Source organism: Triticum dicoccoides, chromosome 2A (assembly GCF_002162155.2).
Source record: "Triticum dicoccoides isolate Atlit2015 ecotype Zavitan chromosome 2A, WEW_v2.0, whole genome shotgun sequence".
Lineage (NCBI taxonomy): Eukaryota > Viridiplantae > Streptophyta > Magnoliopsida > Poales > Poaceae > Triticum > Triticum dicoccoides.
This window is the reverse complement of record NC_041382.1, coordinates 580271061-580288921: the sequence shown is the minus strand read 5'-3', so window position 1 is coordinate 580288921 and position 17861 is coordinate 580271061. Positions and strand designations below refer to the sequence as shown.

Sequence of the window (17861 nt, the reverse complement as noted above, 5' to 3'; positions counted from 1 at the left end):
GATTTTGCAAGCTTGGGGCCATCAGGCTCCAGTGCCCCAACATTCATTCAGTTATCTGAACTCTGAAGGATATTATTCCGGTTCTAGAGCAGCTTCTCTCGTCCATCCCGGCGCCTTTGCAGCTAGTACAACGGATGCGTGCACCTATACAATTATATATGTCGGTCCTACTGGCGCCGATCAAAGCGAGCGAATCTTCGAGCTCCCGAGCTTCACAGGCAGCTCCGCGAGCATGCTATTGGCGGCGACGCTCCTCGTGCTGCTCACCATCTTGAACCACTGGCTCTCCGGGTCGCAGCTGTTGTCCGCGCTCAGGCAGCGGCACGGGTTGGTGACCACGCTCTGGCCGTCCGCGCCGACGTCCAGGCAGAGCATGCCACGGCCATCGCCGGAGCCGGATGACGACGCAGACGATGCGTTGACGGCGACGTGCAGCTTGGAGTCCGACACGAGGCGCCACCGGGACATGTCGTCGTCGCAAGGCGTGCCGAGGCGCACGGGCCGGCCGGCGCCCTGCGCGTGGAGGCACATCAGCGGGCCGTCCCGCAGCGCCAGCCGCCCCTGCTGCGGCGCGTACTCCCAGGCCTCCGTCCCGGCGCACGCGCCCAGCTCCAGTGGCTGCGCCAGCGACCGCCGCAGCACGCACAGCCCCGTCGCCGGGTGGAACAGCACCGTGTACGGCGCCGCCTCCGCGTAGCCAGGCCCTGCAAACACACGCACCAACATCATGAAATCAGTCGCAAGCTCACAGGCCGGCCAGGGTAAGACGAACAGAGCAGATCGCGGCGGGTGCGAACCTCGGAGCGGGCGCTGCAGGGGCTGGACCCTGCGGAGCGCGGTGACGTTGCGTGGCCTGGACCAGGCCCGGTCGAGCACGCCGTAGACCTCGTCGAGGTCCAGCACGCCCTGGCGGAGGTAGTAGCTCCCCTGCAGCGTCCAGAGCGCCCAGTCGAGGTCGAGGTCGGCGGCGACGGCGGCGGCGCAGCCGTAGTAGCGGTTGTCGTTGGCGTTCCCACCGCGGTTGTCGACGCCGAACTCGCTGAGGAAGACCGGCCAACCCTGGTCGAGCAGGTAGAGCGCGCGGCGGGACACGCTGGCCCCGATCCGCGCGCACACCTCGTTGGGGTTCCCCGCCGCCCACTCCTGGCCGTTGGAGAAGCTGTACCAGTGCACCTCGAACGCCGCCTTCCGGGCGAAGCTCAGGCTCACCTGCCGCGAGTTGAGGAACGCCAGGTCGTTGTCGAAGCTGAGGCCCGAGAGGATCACCAGCACCCGCGGGTTCGCCGCGTGCACCGCCTCCGCGCCGCGCTGCATGTACCTGCGTTCGTGCATCGTCAGTGTCAGCCCTCAGCTGCATGTGCCATGACGGGGCTGGCGCCATGTGTGGGAGTAACTAGGCTTTGTCCCTTTTGCAGTTTTGTTCGAGGCATTGAAAGCTCATGCCTCCGGAGCACACGAAGGAGGAAGGACTACTGTCTACTGGTGGTTCACTGAAAGACTGATGCTGCCTGCTGGACGGCTACCCTATCACTTGCAGTGAATGCCATTACTGTCTCTCACATGCTGTGCAGGAGCAGCAGTTGGAGATGTAAAGCCAGCGGCCAACTACCACTAGGTTCTTGTTCAGGCTCATTTACTCGTCCAGGACATGCACATGAACAAAATCTCAATGTCGTTGGTGGCTCGACGCGTATTGCCACACGCATTTGAGACTTTTATCACCGGCATGGTCGACATTAGGAATAGGATCGTCAGTTCAACGGTGTTTACTGGTGGTGATAATTTTGGTTTGGTTTTAGTGATCGATCTAATCAGGATAGGAGAAAAAGCACTACTTACTTGTACCAGTCGTTTGAGTTCTGCCTGGGGCCTCGGAGCTCGTTCCTGAGGCTCATGCCGACGACGTGGGGGACGCCGGCGAACATGGTGGCCATCTTGGTGAGGCCGTCGACCCAGACGTCCGGCTCGAAGTAGCCGTCGCCGAAGAACCCGTTGCCGTCCGCGTTGTCGCAGCACCACCCGGGCTTGCTCACGTGGTTGTCCAGGATCACCATGACGTTGTTCTCGCCGAGGCTGCTCACCACGGCCTGTATGTATGCCATGCACACATCAACAGTTTGACACCAACACAAATTAAGTGCACTATTATATATACACTAAAAAGATTTACGAGCTTGCCTTGAACGCGTCGATGAGCTTGAGGTCGACGACGGCGGGGTTGTTGGCCCTGATGCCGGCGAGCGACTCGGTGAGGTTGAGCCTCTGGAAGGACTGCTCGACGGTGAGGGACGAGTAGGAGGCGTTGGTCACCAGGAACGTGGGCCAGGTGAGCCGGACGCAGTTGAACCCCATGGTGGCCACGTCCCCGGCGATGGCGCCCACGGGCCGCTTGCCCAGCCCCTCCGCCAGCATCGGCTCCAGGTGCGACGGCCAGTTCACGCACGCCAGCTTCACGCGGTCCCCGGCCTCGTCCACGACCCACCGGGACGCCGTCGACAGCGTCACGGCCGCCGCCGGAGCATGGTGAAGCGCGCAATGCCACGCAAAGCCGAGAGCCAGCCACGCCGCGAGGAGAGGAGAAGGCCTCACCCTCCCCGTCGTCGCCATGGCGATGGAGACCGGGATGGCACGGAGGGCCGGTGGGCGTATATATAATGCCACACGGTACGTGGTGCAAGCTAGCTAGGTTGGCTTCGTCATGGGCCTGTGGAAGGAGGGCGGGGCTTCAAAGGAATAACTTGGTGGTGACATCTGAGACGGGTCTTGACATGTGTGAAGGAAGGGCTTCAAGAGGGTGACTAGCGCTTGCCGATGTTTCAAGAATGCAACAACTATTTTATACTGCTTCAAGGCACTGCAACGAGACCGGTGCTGTACTGCTCCTAATTCGCAACCCGGCTGAAAAGAAGGAGATAAATAATATAGGAGGTCGGTAGAGGGTTGGGGGGAAATGGCCACCTAACTGCTACAGTTTGTACTATATGTTTTGGGATGCCTAATGTCGAGCGGTGCTTGTGTCCAGTAAAATGTACTTTGCCCGACAGTTGATTTATGCGTGGGTTTTGGAAGGAAGCACCCCGGAGGACATTTCATACAGTGTTGGATGATTGAAGCTTTTGGCTTCTCATTAACGAGGATTATTTTTTAATAAGAGGCAACATTCCCGTCGATAACTAGGTGTTCATGGTGACTTTCTCAACCTTAAAGCTCCGCACTATCGATCCAGCCTTCCATAGGTGATATATGAGTGCATGCGCGTGGTGTTGTTAGTGCGTGTCCAATGGAGGAGCTTTGGGGGCGGAGGCGGCAAACAAAATGAGATTTGGGAAGAAACTTATGAGTTGGGGGGCGACTACAAATTATGACCTAGCTAAGCTCCGCCATTATGTGTGCCTATGTTATGATCGATGTTTCTGAAAGAACATCACGTGAAAAACGTTGAGGACATTTCACATCGAGCGCTTCAAACAGTCTTCAAATGCTCGAGCGGACGGCCCGGTCAGTGACCGGTAAGAGAAGGATCCAAACGGACGCCTCAAACACCCGGGCTGACCGGCACCCCACATATCCAGCCCAAATCTGGGGCGAATATGGGGTGGCCCGGGCACGACCGAGTGTGTCTGCCACATCGGACCAGATAACCCGACACCACCACAAATTGGATCAAATTCACCGAGCGTAAAGACTACGAGGCAAGGATGGCCGTGGAGCAAGAGGCAAGGATGGCCTCAGAGGAGGAGGCAAGGATGGCCATGGAGGAGGATGCAAGGCTCCTCGCGGAGCAGGACGCGTGGATGGCATCCGACGTTTAGTCCAGCCAGCGAGTGATCCGGCACGCTCGGACTTTAATTTCATTTCGACATGTCCGGCCTGTTGAATTATGATTTATTTTGCTTTGTCACATTTCATAAACTGTTGAACTGTGATGAATCTGTATTATTTGATCGACGTGCATGCATTGCATGGATTTAGAGTTTCAAATTTGAGGTGTGCGGCGCCTGGTACAACATATGAGGGGCTGCCTGACTACGTCCGTGGGAATGCCCGAGCGTGTCCGTGGGCGTATAGGGGGTGGATTTGTTAGGTCCAGCTGTAGAGGCTCTTATGTTAAGAAAAACAAACGGTGTTGGTTGATTGACGCTTTTGGCTTCTCATTAATGAGGATTTTTTTAGTGAGAGGCAACATTTCTGCCGCTAACGAGGTATCTGTGGTGACTTCCTTAACCTTGAAGCTCCGCAACTTCGATCCGGTCTTCCATAGTTCATATGTGAGTGCATGTGTGTGGTGTTGTTAGTGCATGTCCCAATGGTGGAGCTTTTTTATGGGGGGAGGCAAACAAAACGAGATTTCGGAAGAAACATCATGAGTTGGGGGTCAGCTGCCCATTATGGCCCAGCCGAAGCTCCGCCACTATGTGGGCCTATGTTATAATCGGTGTTTCTAAAAAGACATCACATGAAAAACGTTGAGGGCCTGTTTAATTCAAAGGATTTCTAATTACTAGGATTTTTTTCTTACTGCATTCTTTGATTCATAGGATTGCAATTCACAAGGATTTTTGTTAGGATTTATTTGTACAAAATTTCATAAGAAAATTTACATCCACTCCCACTTTATATGCAGAATCTTGTATTTTCCTTGTGCACAAGTAGAAATACATAAAATCATGTAGTATCAAAGATGGCATGACACTTTGTTCCTGTGTTTTGTTCTATTCTCGCATTTTAGAAATCATGCGAGTCAAAGTCATAGAGGCCCTAGTATTGGAAAACACAAGTGGGGCCCAATGGAGCAAGAATTTCAATGTAAGAACGGGAACACAATTTAGATAAGAGAAATTATGAATTTTTTGTCCATGCAGATATTCACTATGGATTAGGAATTCTTGAAGAAAATGCAGGATTTCGTTTTAAAAAATTTATGAAACTTGTAAACATGATATTTTAACTTTTGAAATTCCCACTTCTGTAAAATGACTGCACTTTAATGATCCTTCCAAAATGGAAAGCTTCCTGGCAGACGCCCAATAGAAACGATTTGCTAAACAGTCGAGAGTCGACATCGATGCATTTTTTCTCACGGGTGAATTCATTCAAAAATACGTTTATTTGTTCAAAACAGCCTGATTTTCTAGCACGTCCTCGCCATAATGCCTCCCTCATTACTCGTACCTTCCTCAAACTCACCCTCCCCTCGTTCCCATCCCCATCATATCCTCCCGAATCACCTCTGTCTCTGTGCCGAAGCTCGCCTCTCCCTCGCCACCCCACATCAATTCACCATGATTTAGTCATCCCCCTCTGGACCTAAGATTCACTGTCCCGGTGTGCCATACCATATCGTGGTTGTGAATGGTATTATCCACAACACGCCAAGGAAGCAACTCCCCCCCTCCCCGCGGTCGTCCCGCGCATCTACAATACCTTTGTGCCTCGCCTCTGCAGTCCACTGTCGAACATCACGGAAGGCCACGAGGGGAGCAACAGGCGTTCATGTGGCCCCGTCAACTTACCATGCATGGTTGTGTTATGCTTCCAACATTGTAGATGTCCCCATGGCATCCCTGCATGGACACTCAACATGCATCGCGGAGGATCACGAACGTACAGGACCTCGTGCGGTTGCCTACATGAAACCACGGCTCGCATCCTAACCTGAACTACTTTATTGTTATTGGAAATATTCCCTAGATGCTAGAGGCAATAATAAATTATTGTTTTATTTCCATGTTCATATTTAATGTTTTTATTTCCGTGATAAAATCACAATGGTTCTTGAATGTGAGATTCGGATGAAAACTCGGTTGCATGTGTGGAAACATAAACACCAAGTAGTTCCCCAGTCTCGTCTCATATGTTGCATGATGATCTTGTTGTCCTAATCATAGGGCATTGTTAAAGTAACAAGGATGTTGACAACAATAGGAGCACATTGTTAGCATAACAATGGTGTTGGACAGACCCAACTAATGACGAAATCACATCTTCACTCTGTTATAAGTATATAATCAAATGACCCGCAAAAAAGTATAATTATATGAAGTTTTAGCATATATTTGAAGGAAATATGCCCTAGAGGCAATAATAAAATTGTTATTTATATTTCCTTATATCATGATAAATGTTTATTATTCATGCTAGAATTGTATTAACCGGAAACTTAGTACATGTGTGAATACATAGACAAACAGAGTGTCACTAGTATGCCTCTACTTGACTAGCTCGTTGAATCAATGATGGTTATGTTTCCTAACCATAAACATGAGTTGTCATTTGATTAACGGGATCACATCATTAGAGAATGATGTGATTGACTTGACCCATCCGTTAGCTTAGCACGATGATCGTTTAGTTTGTTGCTATTGCTTTCTCCATAACTTATACATGTTCCTATGACTATGAGATCATGCAACTCCCGAATATCGGAGGAACACTTTGTGTGCTACCAAACGTCACAACGTAACTGGGTGATTATAAAGGTGCTCTATAGGTGTCTCCGATGGTGTTTGTTGAGTTGGCATAGATCGAGATTAGGATTTGCCACTCCGATTGTCGGAGAGGTATCTCTGGGCCCTCTCGGTAATGCACATCAATATAAGCATTGCAAGCAATGTAGCTAATGAGTTAGTTACGGGATGTAGCATTACGGAACAAGTAAAGAGACTTGCCGGTAATGAGATTGAACTAGGTATTGAGATACCGACGATCGAATCTTGGGCAAGTAACATACCGATGACAAAGGGAACAACGTATATTGTTATGCGGTTTGACTGATAAAGATCTTCGTAGAATATGTAGAAACCAATATGAGCATCCAGGTTCCGCTATTGGTTATTGACCGGAGAAGTGTCTCGGTCATGTCTACATAGTTCTTGAACCCGTAGGGTCCGCACGCTTAACGTTCGGTGACAATCGGTATTATGAGTTTATGTGTTTTGATGAACCGAAGGTTGTTCGGAGTCCCGGATGTGATCACGGGTATGACGAGGAGTCTCCAAATGGTCGAGACATAAAGATCGATATATTGGATGACTATGTTTGTGTTGGAAATATGCCCTAGAGGCAATAATAAAATGATTATTATATTTCCTTGTTCATGATAATTGTCTATTATTCATGCTATAATTGTATTATCCGGAAATCGTAATACACGTGTGAATACGTAGACCACAATGTGTCCCTAGTGAGCCTCTAGTTGACTAGCTCGTTGATCAACAGATAGTCATGGTTTCCTGGCTATGGACATGGGGATGTCATTGATAACGGGATCACATCATTAGGAGAATGATGTGATGGACAAGACCCAAACCTAAGCATAGCACAAAGATCGTGTAAGTTCGTTTTGTGAGAGCTTTTCTAATTTCAAGTATCATTTCCTTAGACCATGAGATTGTGCAACTCCCTGATACCGTAGGAGTGCTTTGGGTGCATCAAACGTCACAACATAACTGGGTGGCTATAAAGGTGCACTATGGGTATCTCCGAAAGTGTCTGTTGGGTTGGCACGAATCGAGACTGGGATTTGTCACTCCGTATGACGGAGAGGTATCTCTGGGCCCACTCGGTAATGCATCATCATAATGAGCTCAATGTGACCAAGGGGTTGGTCACGGGATCATGCATTACGGTACGAGTAAAGTGACTTGCCGGTAACGAGATTGAACAAGGTATTGGGATACCGACGATCGAGTCTCGGGCAAGTAACGTACCGATTGACAAAGGGAATTGAATACGGGATTGATTAAGTCCTCGACATCGTGGTTCATCTGATGAGATCATCGAGGAGCATGTGGGAGACAACATGGATATCTAGATCCCGCTGTTGGTTATTGACCGGAGAGGCGTCTCGGTCATGTCTGCGTGTCTCCCGAACCCGTAGGGTTGACACACTTAAGGTTCGGTGACGCTAGGGTTGTAGAGATATTAGTATGCAGTAACCCGAAAGTTGTTCGGAGTCCCGGATGAGATCCCGAACGTCAAGAGGAGTTCCGGAATGGTTCGGAAGTAAAGATTTATATATAGGAAGTCCAGTTTCGGCCAGCGGGAAGGTTTCGGGGGTTACCGGTATTGTATCGGGACCACCGGAAGGGTCTCGGGGGTCCACCGGATGGGGCCACCTATCCCGGAGGGCCCCATGGGCTGAAGTGGCGTGGGGACCAGCCCCTGATGGGCTGGTGCGCCCCACCCAAGGGCCCAAGGCGCCTAGGGTTGGAAACCCTAGGGGGCCGTTGCCCCCCGAGGGGGCATGCGCCCCCCTGGTTGGAAACCCTAAGGGGGCCGTTGCCCCAGGGGCCGCCCCCCCCCCTTTAGATGGGATCTCCAAGGGGGCATGCGCCCCCCTAGCCCATATATATAGTGGAAGGGGGGGAGGGCAGCCATACCTTGCTCTTGGCGCCTCCCTCTCCCTCCGTAACACCTCTCCTCCCCGCTTGTGCTTGGCGAAGCCCTGCCGGGACCCTGCTGCATCCACCACCACGCCGTCATGCTACTGGATCTTCATCAACCTCTCCTTCCCCTTGCTGGATCAAGAAGGAGGAGACGTCTTCCCAACCGTACGTGTGTTGAACGCGGAGGTGCTGTTCGTTCGGCACTTGGTCATCGGTGATTTGGATCACCGCGAGTACGACTGCATCATCCCCGTTCACTTGAACGCTTCCGCTCGTGATCTACAAGGGTATGTAGATGCACTCCTATCTCCCTCGCTGCTAGATGACTCCATAGATTGATCTTGGTGATGCATAGAAAATTTTAAAATTCTGCTACGATCCCCAACAGTTTGGACATCAGAATGGTTCCAAATGAGTTTGGACATTAACCGGAGTACCGGGGGGTTTCTGGAACCCCCCCCGGGAGTATATGGGCCCTAATGGGCTTTAGGGGAGAGAGGGAGGGGTTGCCTAGGGCAGGCCGCGCAGCCCCACCCAAGGAGTAGTCCAAATTGGACTAGGGGGGAGGGGCGGCGCCCCCTCCTTCCTTCTCTTCTCTCTTTCCTTTCCTACTCTCCTACTCCTACTACATGGAAAGGGGGGAATCCTACTCCTGGTGGGAGTAGGACTCCCAGGGCGTGCCATAGTAGAGGGCCGGCCCTCCCCCCTCCTACACTCCTTTATATACGGGGAGGGGGGCACCCCATAGACACACAAGTTGATCATTGATCCCTTATCCGTGTGCGGTTCCCCCTCCACCATAATCCACCTCGGTCATATCGTAGTGGTGCTTAGGCAAAGCCCTGTTCCGGTAGCATCATCATCACCATCATCACGCTGTTGTGCTGACGAAGCTCTCCCTCGACACTCTACTGGATCGTGAGTTCGTGGGACATCACCGAGCTGAACGTGTGTAGATCACGGAGGTGCCGTACGTTCGGTACTAGGATCGGTCGATCATCAAGACGTACGACTACATCAACCACGTTGTCATAATGCTTCTGCTTAGTCTTCCCTCTCGTTGCTATGTATCACCATGATCTTGCGTGTGCGTAGGATTTTTTTTGAAATTACTGCGTTCCCCAACGGTGGCATCCGAGCCAGGTCTATGCGTAGATGTTATATGCACGAGTAGAACACAAAGGGGTTGTGGGTGTGGGTATATACATATTGCTTGTCGTCACTAGTTGTTTCTTGATTCGGCGATATTGCTGGATGAAGCGGCCCAGACCAACATTACGCGTACGCTTACGCGAGACTGGTTCTACCGACGTGCTTCGCACATAGGTGGCTGGTGGATGTCAGTTTCTCCAACTTTATTTGAATCGGATTCAATGAACATGGTTCTTTCTGAAGATAAAAAAGCAATCACTATACCGTGTTCTGGTTTTTGATGCGTAGGTAAGAACGGTTCTTGCTCAGCCCGTAGCAGCCACGTAAAACTTGCAACAACAAAGTAGAGACGTCTAACTTGTTTTTGCAGGGCATGTTGTGATGTGATATGGTCAAGACATGATGCTAAATTTTATTGTATGAGATGATGATGTTTTGTAAACACAGTTATCGGCAACTAGCAGGAGCCATATGATTGTCGCTTTTATTGTATGAGATGCAATCGCCATGTAATTGCTTTACTTTATCACTAAGCGGTAGTGATAGTCATAGAAGCAATAGTTGGTGAGATGACAATGATGCTTCGATGGAGATCAAGGTGTCAAGCCGGTGACGATGGTGATCATGACGGTGCTTTGAAGATGGAGATCAAAGGCACAAGATGATGATGGCCATATCATATCACTTATATTGATTGCATGTGATGTTTATCCTTTATGCATCTTATTTTGCTTAGTTCGACGATAGCATTATAAGATGATCTCTCACTAAATTTAAAGGTATAAGTGTTCTCCCTGAGTATGCACCATTGCTACAGCTCGTCGTGTCGAGACATCACCTGATGATCGGGTGTGATAAGCTCTACGTTCACATACAGCGGGTCCAAGCCAGTTTTGCACACGCAGAATACTCGGGTTAAACTTGACGAGCCTATCATATGCAGTTATGGCCTCAGAACACTGAGACCGAAAGGTCGAGCGTGAATCATATAGTAGATATGATCAACATAGTGATGTTCACCATTGAAAACTACTCCATCTCACGTGATGATCGGACATGGTTTAGTTGATATGGATCACGTGATGACTTAGATGATTAGAGAGATGTCTATCTAAGTGGGAGTTCTTAAGTAATTTGATTAATTGAACCTTAATTTATCATGAACTTAGTACCTGATAGTATTTTGCATGTCTATGTTGTTGTAGATAGATGACCCGTGCTGTTGTTGGGTTGAATTTTAATGCGTTCCTAGAGAAAGCTAAGTTGAAAGATGATGGTAGAAACTACACGGGCTGGGTCCGTAACTTGAGGATTATCCTCATTGCTGCACAGAAGAATTACGTCCTGGAAGCACCGCTAGGTAACAAACCCGCTGCAGGAGCAACGCTAGATGTTGTGAACACCTGGCAGAGCAAAGCTGATGACTACTTGATAGTTCAGTGTGCCATGCTTTACGGCTTAGAACCGGGACTTCAACAACATTTTGAACTTCATGGAGCATATGAGATGTTTCAGGAGTTGAAGTTAATGTTTCTAGCAGCCCGGATTGAGAGATATGAAGTCTCCAATAAGTTCTACAACTGCAAAATGGAGGATAATAGTTCTTTCAGGGAACATATACTCATAATGTCTGGGTACCACAACCACTTGACTCAGCTGGGAGTTAATCTTCCTGATGATAGTGTCATTGACAGAGTTCTTCAATCACTGCCACCAAGCTACAAGAGCTTCGTGATGAACTATAATATGCAAGGGATGGATAAGTCGATTCTTGAGCTCTTCGCAATGCTAAAGGCTGCGGAGGTAGAAATCAAGAAGGAGCATCAAGTTTTGATGGTCAACAAGACCACCAGTTTCAAGAAAAAGGGTAAAGGGAAGAAAGGGAACTTCAAGAAGAACAACAAGCCAGTTGCTGCTCAACTGAAGAAACCCAAGTCTGGACCTAAGCCTGAGACCGAGTGCTTCTACTGCAAAGGGACTGGTCACTGGAAGCGGAATTGCCCCAAGTATTTGGCAGAGAAGAAGGATGGCAAAGTGAAAGGTATATTTGATGTACATGTTATTGATGTGTACCTTACTAATGCTCGCAGTAGTGCCTGGGTATTTGATGCTGGTTCAGTTGGTAACATTTGCAACTCGAAATAGGGGCTACGGATTAAGCGAAGATTGGCTAAGGACGAGGTGACGATGCGCGTGGGAAATGGTTCCAAAGTCGATGTGATCGCCGTCGGCACGCTGCCTCTACATCTACCTTCGGGATTAGTTTTAGACCTAAATAATTGTTATTTGGTGCCAGCGTTGAGCATAAACATTATATCTGGATCTTGTTTGATGCGAGACGGTTATTCATTTAAATAAGAGAATAATGGTTTTTCTATTTATATGAGTAATATCTTTTTATGGTCATGCACCCTTGATGAGTGGTCTATTTTTACTAAATCTTGATAGTAGTGATACACATGTTCATAGTATTGAAGCCAAAAGATGCAGAGTTGATAATGATAGTGCAACTTATTTGTGGCACTGCTGTTTAGGTCATATTGGGGTAAAGCGCATGAAGAAACTCCATTCTGACGGACTTCTGGAATCACTTGATTATGAATCACTTGGTACTTGCGAACCATGCCTCATGGGCAAGATGACTAAAACTCCGTTCTCCAGAACAATGGAGCGGGCAACCGAGTTATTGGAAATCATACATACTGATGTATGCGGTCCATTGAACATTGAGGCTCGCGGCGGATATCGTTATTTTCTCACCTTCACAGATGATTTGAGCAGATATGGGTATATCTACTTAATGAAACATAAGTCTGAAACATTGGAAAAGTTCAAAGAATTTCAGAGTGAAGTGGAAAATCATTGTAACAAGAAAATAAAGTTTCCACGATCTGATCGTGGAGGATAATATTTGAGTTACGAGTTTGGTCTTCATTTAAAACAATGCGGAATAGTTTCGCAACTCACGCCACCCGGAACACCACAGAGTAATGGTGTGTCCGAACGTCATAACCACACTTTACTAGACATGGTGCGATCTATGATGTCTCTTACTGATTTACCGCTATCATTTTGGGGTTATGCTTTAGAGACGGCTGCATTCACGTTAAATAGGGCACCATCTAAATCCGTTGAGATGACACCTTATGAACTGTGGTTTGGCAAGAAACCCAAGTTGTCGTTTCTTAAAGTTTGAGGTTGCGATGCTTATGTGAAGAAACTTCAACTTGATAAGCTCGAACCCAAATCGAAGAAATGTGTCTTCATAGGATACCCAAAGGAGACTGTTGGCTACACCTTCTATCATAGATCCGAAGGCAAGATATTCGTCGCTAAGAATGGATCCTTTCTAGAGAAGGAGTTTCTCTCGAAAGAAGTGAGTAGGAGGAAAGTAGAACTTGACGAGGTAATTGTAACTTCTCCCTTATTGGAAAGTAGTTCATCACTGAAATCAGTTCCAGTGATTCCTACACTAGTAAGTGAGGAAGCTAATGATGATGATCATGAAACTTCTGATCAAGTTACTACCAAACCTTGTAGGTCAAACAGAGTAAGATCTGCACTAGAGTGGTACGTTAATCCTGTTCTGGAAGTCATGTTACTTGACCATGACGAACCTACGAACTATGAGGAAGCGATGATGAGCCCACATTCCGCAAAATGGCTTGAGGCCATGAAATCTGAGATGGGATCCATGTATGAAAACAAAGTGTGGACTTTGGTTGACTTGCCCGATGATCGGCAGACCATAGAGAATAAATGGATCTTCAAGAAGAAGACTGACGCTGATGGTAATATTACTGTCTACAAAGCTCAACTTGTTGCAAAAGGTTTTCTACAAGTTCAAGGAGTTGACTATGATGAGACCTTCTCACCCGTAGCGATGCTTAAGTCCGTCTGAATCATATTAGCAATTGCCGCATTTTATGATTATGAAATTTGACAAATGGATGTCAAACTGCATTCCGTAATGGATATCTTAAAGAAGAGGTGTATATGATGCAACCAGAAGGTTTTGTCGATCCACAAGGTGCTAACAAAGTGTGCAAGCTCCAGCGATCCATTTATGGACTGGTGCAAGCCTCTCGGAGTTGGAATATACGCTTTGATAGTGTGATCAAAGCATATGGTTTTATACAGACTTTTGGAGATGCCTGTATTTACAAGAAAGCGAGTGGGAGCTCCGTAGCATTTCTGATATTATATGTAGATGACATATTGTTGATCGGAAATGATACTTAATTTCTGAATAGCATAAAAGGTTACTTGAATAAGAATTTTTCAATGAAAGACCTTGGTGAAGCTGCTTATATATTGGGCATCAAGATCTATAGAGATAGATCAAGACGCTTAATTGGACTTTCACAAAGCACATACCTTGATAAAGTTTTGAAGAAGTCAAAATGGATCAGGCAAAGAAAGGGTTCTTGCCTGTATTGCAAGGTGTGAAGTTGAGTTAGACTCAATGCCCGACCACTAAAGAAGATAGAGAGAAAATGAAAGGTGTTCCCTATGCTTCAACCATAGGCTCTATCATGTATGCAATGATGTGTACTAGACCTAATGTGTGCCTTGCTATCAGTTTAGCAGAGAGGTACCAAAGTAATCCAGGAGTGGATCATTGGACGGCGGTCAAGAATATCCTGAAATACCTGAAAAGGACTAAGGATATGTTTCTCGTATATGGAGGTGACAAAGAGCTCGTCGTAAACGGTTATGTCGATGCAAGCTTTGATACTGACCGGATGACTCTAAGTCACAAACTGGATACGTGTTTTTACTAAATGGTGGAGCTGTCAGTTGGTGCAGTTCCAAGCAGAGCGTCGTGGCGGGATCTACGTGTGAAGCGGAATACATACCTGCTTCGGAAGCAGCAAATAAAGGAGTCTGGATGAAGAAGTTCATATCCGATCTAGGTGTCATACCTAGTGCATCGGGTCCAATGAAAATCTTTTGTGGCAATACTGGTGCAATTGCCTTGGCAAAGGAATCCAGATTTCACAAGAGAACCAAGCACACCAAGAGACGGTTCAATTCCATCCACGATCAAGTCAAGGAGGGAGACATAGAGATTTGCAAGATACATACGAATCTGAATGTTGCAGACCCGTTGACTAAGCCTCTCTCACGAGCAAAACATGATCAGCACCAAGACTCCATGGGTGTTAGAATCATTACAATGTAATCTAGATTATTGACTCTAGTGCAAGTGGGAGACTGAAGGAAATATGCCCTAGAGGCAATAATAAAGTTGTTATTTATATTTCCTTATATCATGATAAATGTTTATTATTCATGCTAGAATTGTATTGACCAGAAACTTAGTACATGTGTGAATACATAGACAAACAGAGTGTCACTAGTATGCCTCTACTTGACTAGCTCGTTGAATCAATGATGGTTATGTTTCCTAACCATAGACATGAGTTGTCATTTGATTAACGGGATCACATCATTAGAGAATGATGTGATTGACTTGACCCATCTGTTAGCTTAGCATGATGATCGTCTAGTTTGTTGCTATTGCTTTCTCCATAACTTATACATGTTCCTATGACTATGAGATCATGCAACTCCCGAATACCGGAGAACACCTTGTGTGCTACCAAACGTCACAATGTAACTGGGTGATTATAAAGGTGCTCTATAGGTGTCTTTGTTGGTGTTTGTTGAGTTGGCATAGACCGAGATTAGGATTTGTCACTCCGATTGTCGGAGAGGTATCTCTAGGCCCTCTCGGTAATGCACATCAATATAACCCTTGCAAACAATGTAGCTAATGAGTTAGTTACATGATGTAGCATTACGGAACGAGTAAAGAGACTTGCCGGTGACGAGATTGAACTAGGTATTGAGATGCCGACGATCGAATCTCGGGCAAGTAACATACCGATGACAAAGGGAACAACGTATATTGTTATGTGACACGTCTCCAACGTATTTATAATTTTTGATTGTTCCATGCTATTATATTATCTATTTTGGATGTTAATGGGCTTTATTTTACACTTCTATATTATTTTTGGGACTAACCTACTAACCCAAGGCCCATTGCAAATTGTTGTTTTTTGCCTATTTCAGTGTTTCGCGGAAAAGGAATATCAAACGGAGTCCAAAAGGAATGAAACCTTTGGGAGCATGATTTTTGGAACAAACATGATCCAGAGGACTTGGAGTAGACGTAAAGCAACCAATGAGGTGGCCACGAGGCAGGGGCGCGCCTACCCCCTGGGCGCGCCCTCCCCCCTCGTGGGCCCCTCGTGGCTCCACCGACCTACTTCTTCCTCCTATATATGTTCATATACCCCGAAAACATCCAGGAGCACCATGAAACCATATTTCCACTGCCGCAACCTTCTGTACCCAAGAGATCCCATCTTGGGGCCTTTTCCGGAGCTCCGCCGGAGGGGGCATCAATCACGGAGGGCCTCTACATCAACTCCATGGCCCCTCCGATGATGTGTGAGTAGTTTACTTCAGACCTTCGGGTCCATAGCTATTAGCTAGATGGCTTATTCTCTCTCTATGAATCTCAATACAAAGTTATCCTTGATCTTCTTGGAGATCTATTCGATGTAACTCTTTTTGCAGTGTGTTTGTCGAGATCCGATGAATTGTGGGTTTATGATCAAGTCTATCTATGAACAATATTTGATTCTTCTCTGAAATATTTTATGTATGATTGGTTATCGTTGCAAGTCTCTTCGAATTATTAGTTTGGTTTGGCCTACTAGATTGATCTTTCTTGCAATGGGAGAAGTGCTTAGCTTTGGGTTCAATCTTGCGGTGCTCGATCCCAGTGACAGAAAGGGAAATGACACGTATTGTATTGTTGCCATCGAGAATAAAAAGATGGGCTTTATATCATTTTGCTTGAGTTTATCCCTCTACATCATGTCATCTTACCTAATGCGTTACTCTGTTCTTATGAACTTAATACTCTAGATGCATGCTGGATAGCGGTTGATGTGTGGAGTAATAGTAGTAGATGCAGGCAGGAGTCAGTCTACTGATCACGGACGTGGTGCCTATATACATGATCATACCTATATATTCTCATAATTATTCGCTTTTCTATCAATTGCTCGACAGTAATTTGTTCACCCACCGTAATACTTATGCTATCTTGAGAGAAGCCACTAGTGAAACCTGTGGCCCCCAGGTCTATTATCCATTATATTAATCTCTCATCAACAAGTTATTTCTGGCACCATTTATTTTGCAATCTTTACTTCAAATCTATATCATAAAAATACCAAAAATATTTATCTTATCATTATTATCTCTATCATATCTCACTCTCATAAGTGACCGTGAAGGGATTGACAACCCCTTTATCGCGTTGGTTGCGAGGTTCTTATTTGTTTGTGTAGGTACGAGGGACTTGCGTGTAGTCTCCTACTGGATTGATACCTTGGTTCTCAAAAACGAAGGGAAATACTTATGCTACTTTGCTGCATCACCCTTTCCTCTTCAAGGGAAATCCAATGCAGTGCTCAAGAGGTAGCATTATGCGGTTTGACCGATAAAGATCTTCGTAGAATATGTAGGAACCAATATGAGCATCCAGGTTCCGCTATTGGTTATTGACTGGAGACGTGTCTTGATAACCCACAAGTATAGGGGATCGCAACAGTTTTCGAGGGTAGAGTATTCAACCCAAATTTATTGATTCAACACAAGGGGAACCAAAGAATATTCTCAAGTATTAGCAGCTAAGTTGTTAATTATACCACACCTGGAAACTTAATATCTGCAACAAAGTGTTTAGTAGCAAAGTAATATGATAATAGTGGTAACGGTAGCAAAAGATAACGGTAGCAAAAGTAATGTTTTTGGTATTTTGTAGTGATGATAGCAATAGCAATGGAAAAGTAAATAAGTGCAGAACAATATATGGAAAGCTCGTAGGCAATGGATCGGTGATAGAGAATTATGCCGGATGTGGTTCATCATGTAACAGTCATAACATAGGGTGACACAGAACTAGCTCCAATTCATCAATGTAATGTAGGCATGTATTCCGAATATAGTCATACGTGCTTATGGAAAAGAACTTGCATGACATCTTTTGTCCTACCCTCCCGTGGCAGCGGGGTCCTAACGGAAACTAAGGGATATTAAGGCCTCCTTTTAATAGAGTACCGGACCAAAGCATTAACACATAGTGAATACATGAACTCCTCAAACTACGGTCATCACCGGTAAGTATCCCGATTATTGTCACTTCGGGGTTAACGGATCATAACACATAATAGGTGACTATAGATTTGCAAGATAGGATCAAGAACTCTCATATATTAATGAAAACATAATAGGTTC

At 46.6% G+C, this 17861-nt stretch overlaps 1 protein-coding gene across 1 annotated transcript; it reads right to left on the bottom strand.

The window, feature by feature from the left end:
• Positions 1-12: 12 nt before the first annotated feature.
• LOC119355496 (glycosyl hydrolase 5 family protein-like) lies at positions 13-2839 on the bottom strand. Its single transcript, XM_037622307.1, has 4 exons — positions 2179-2839; positions 1840-2087; positions 798-1318; positions 13-704 (listed from the first exon to the last, which is right to left on the bottom strand). Exons 1-4 carry the CDS (start codon positions 2605-2607, stop codon positions 181-183), a joined length of 1722 nt encoding a protein of 573 aa, XP_037478204.1. The 5' UTR covers positions 2608-2839; the 3' UTR covers positions 13-180.
• Between the last annotated feature and the right edge of the window lie 15022 nt (positions 2840-17861).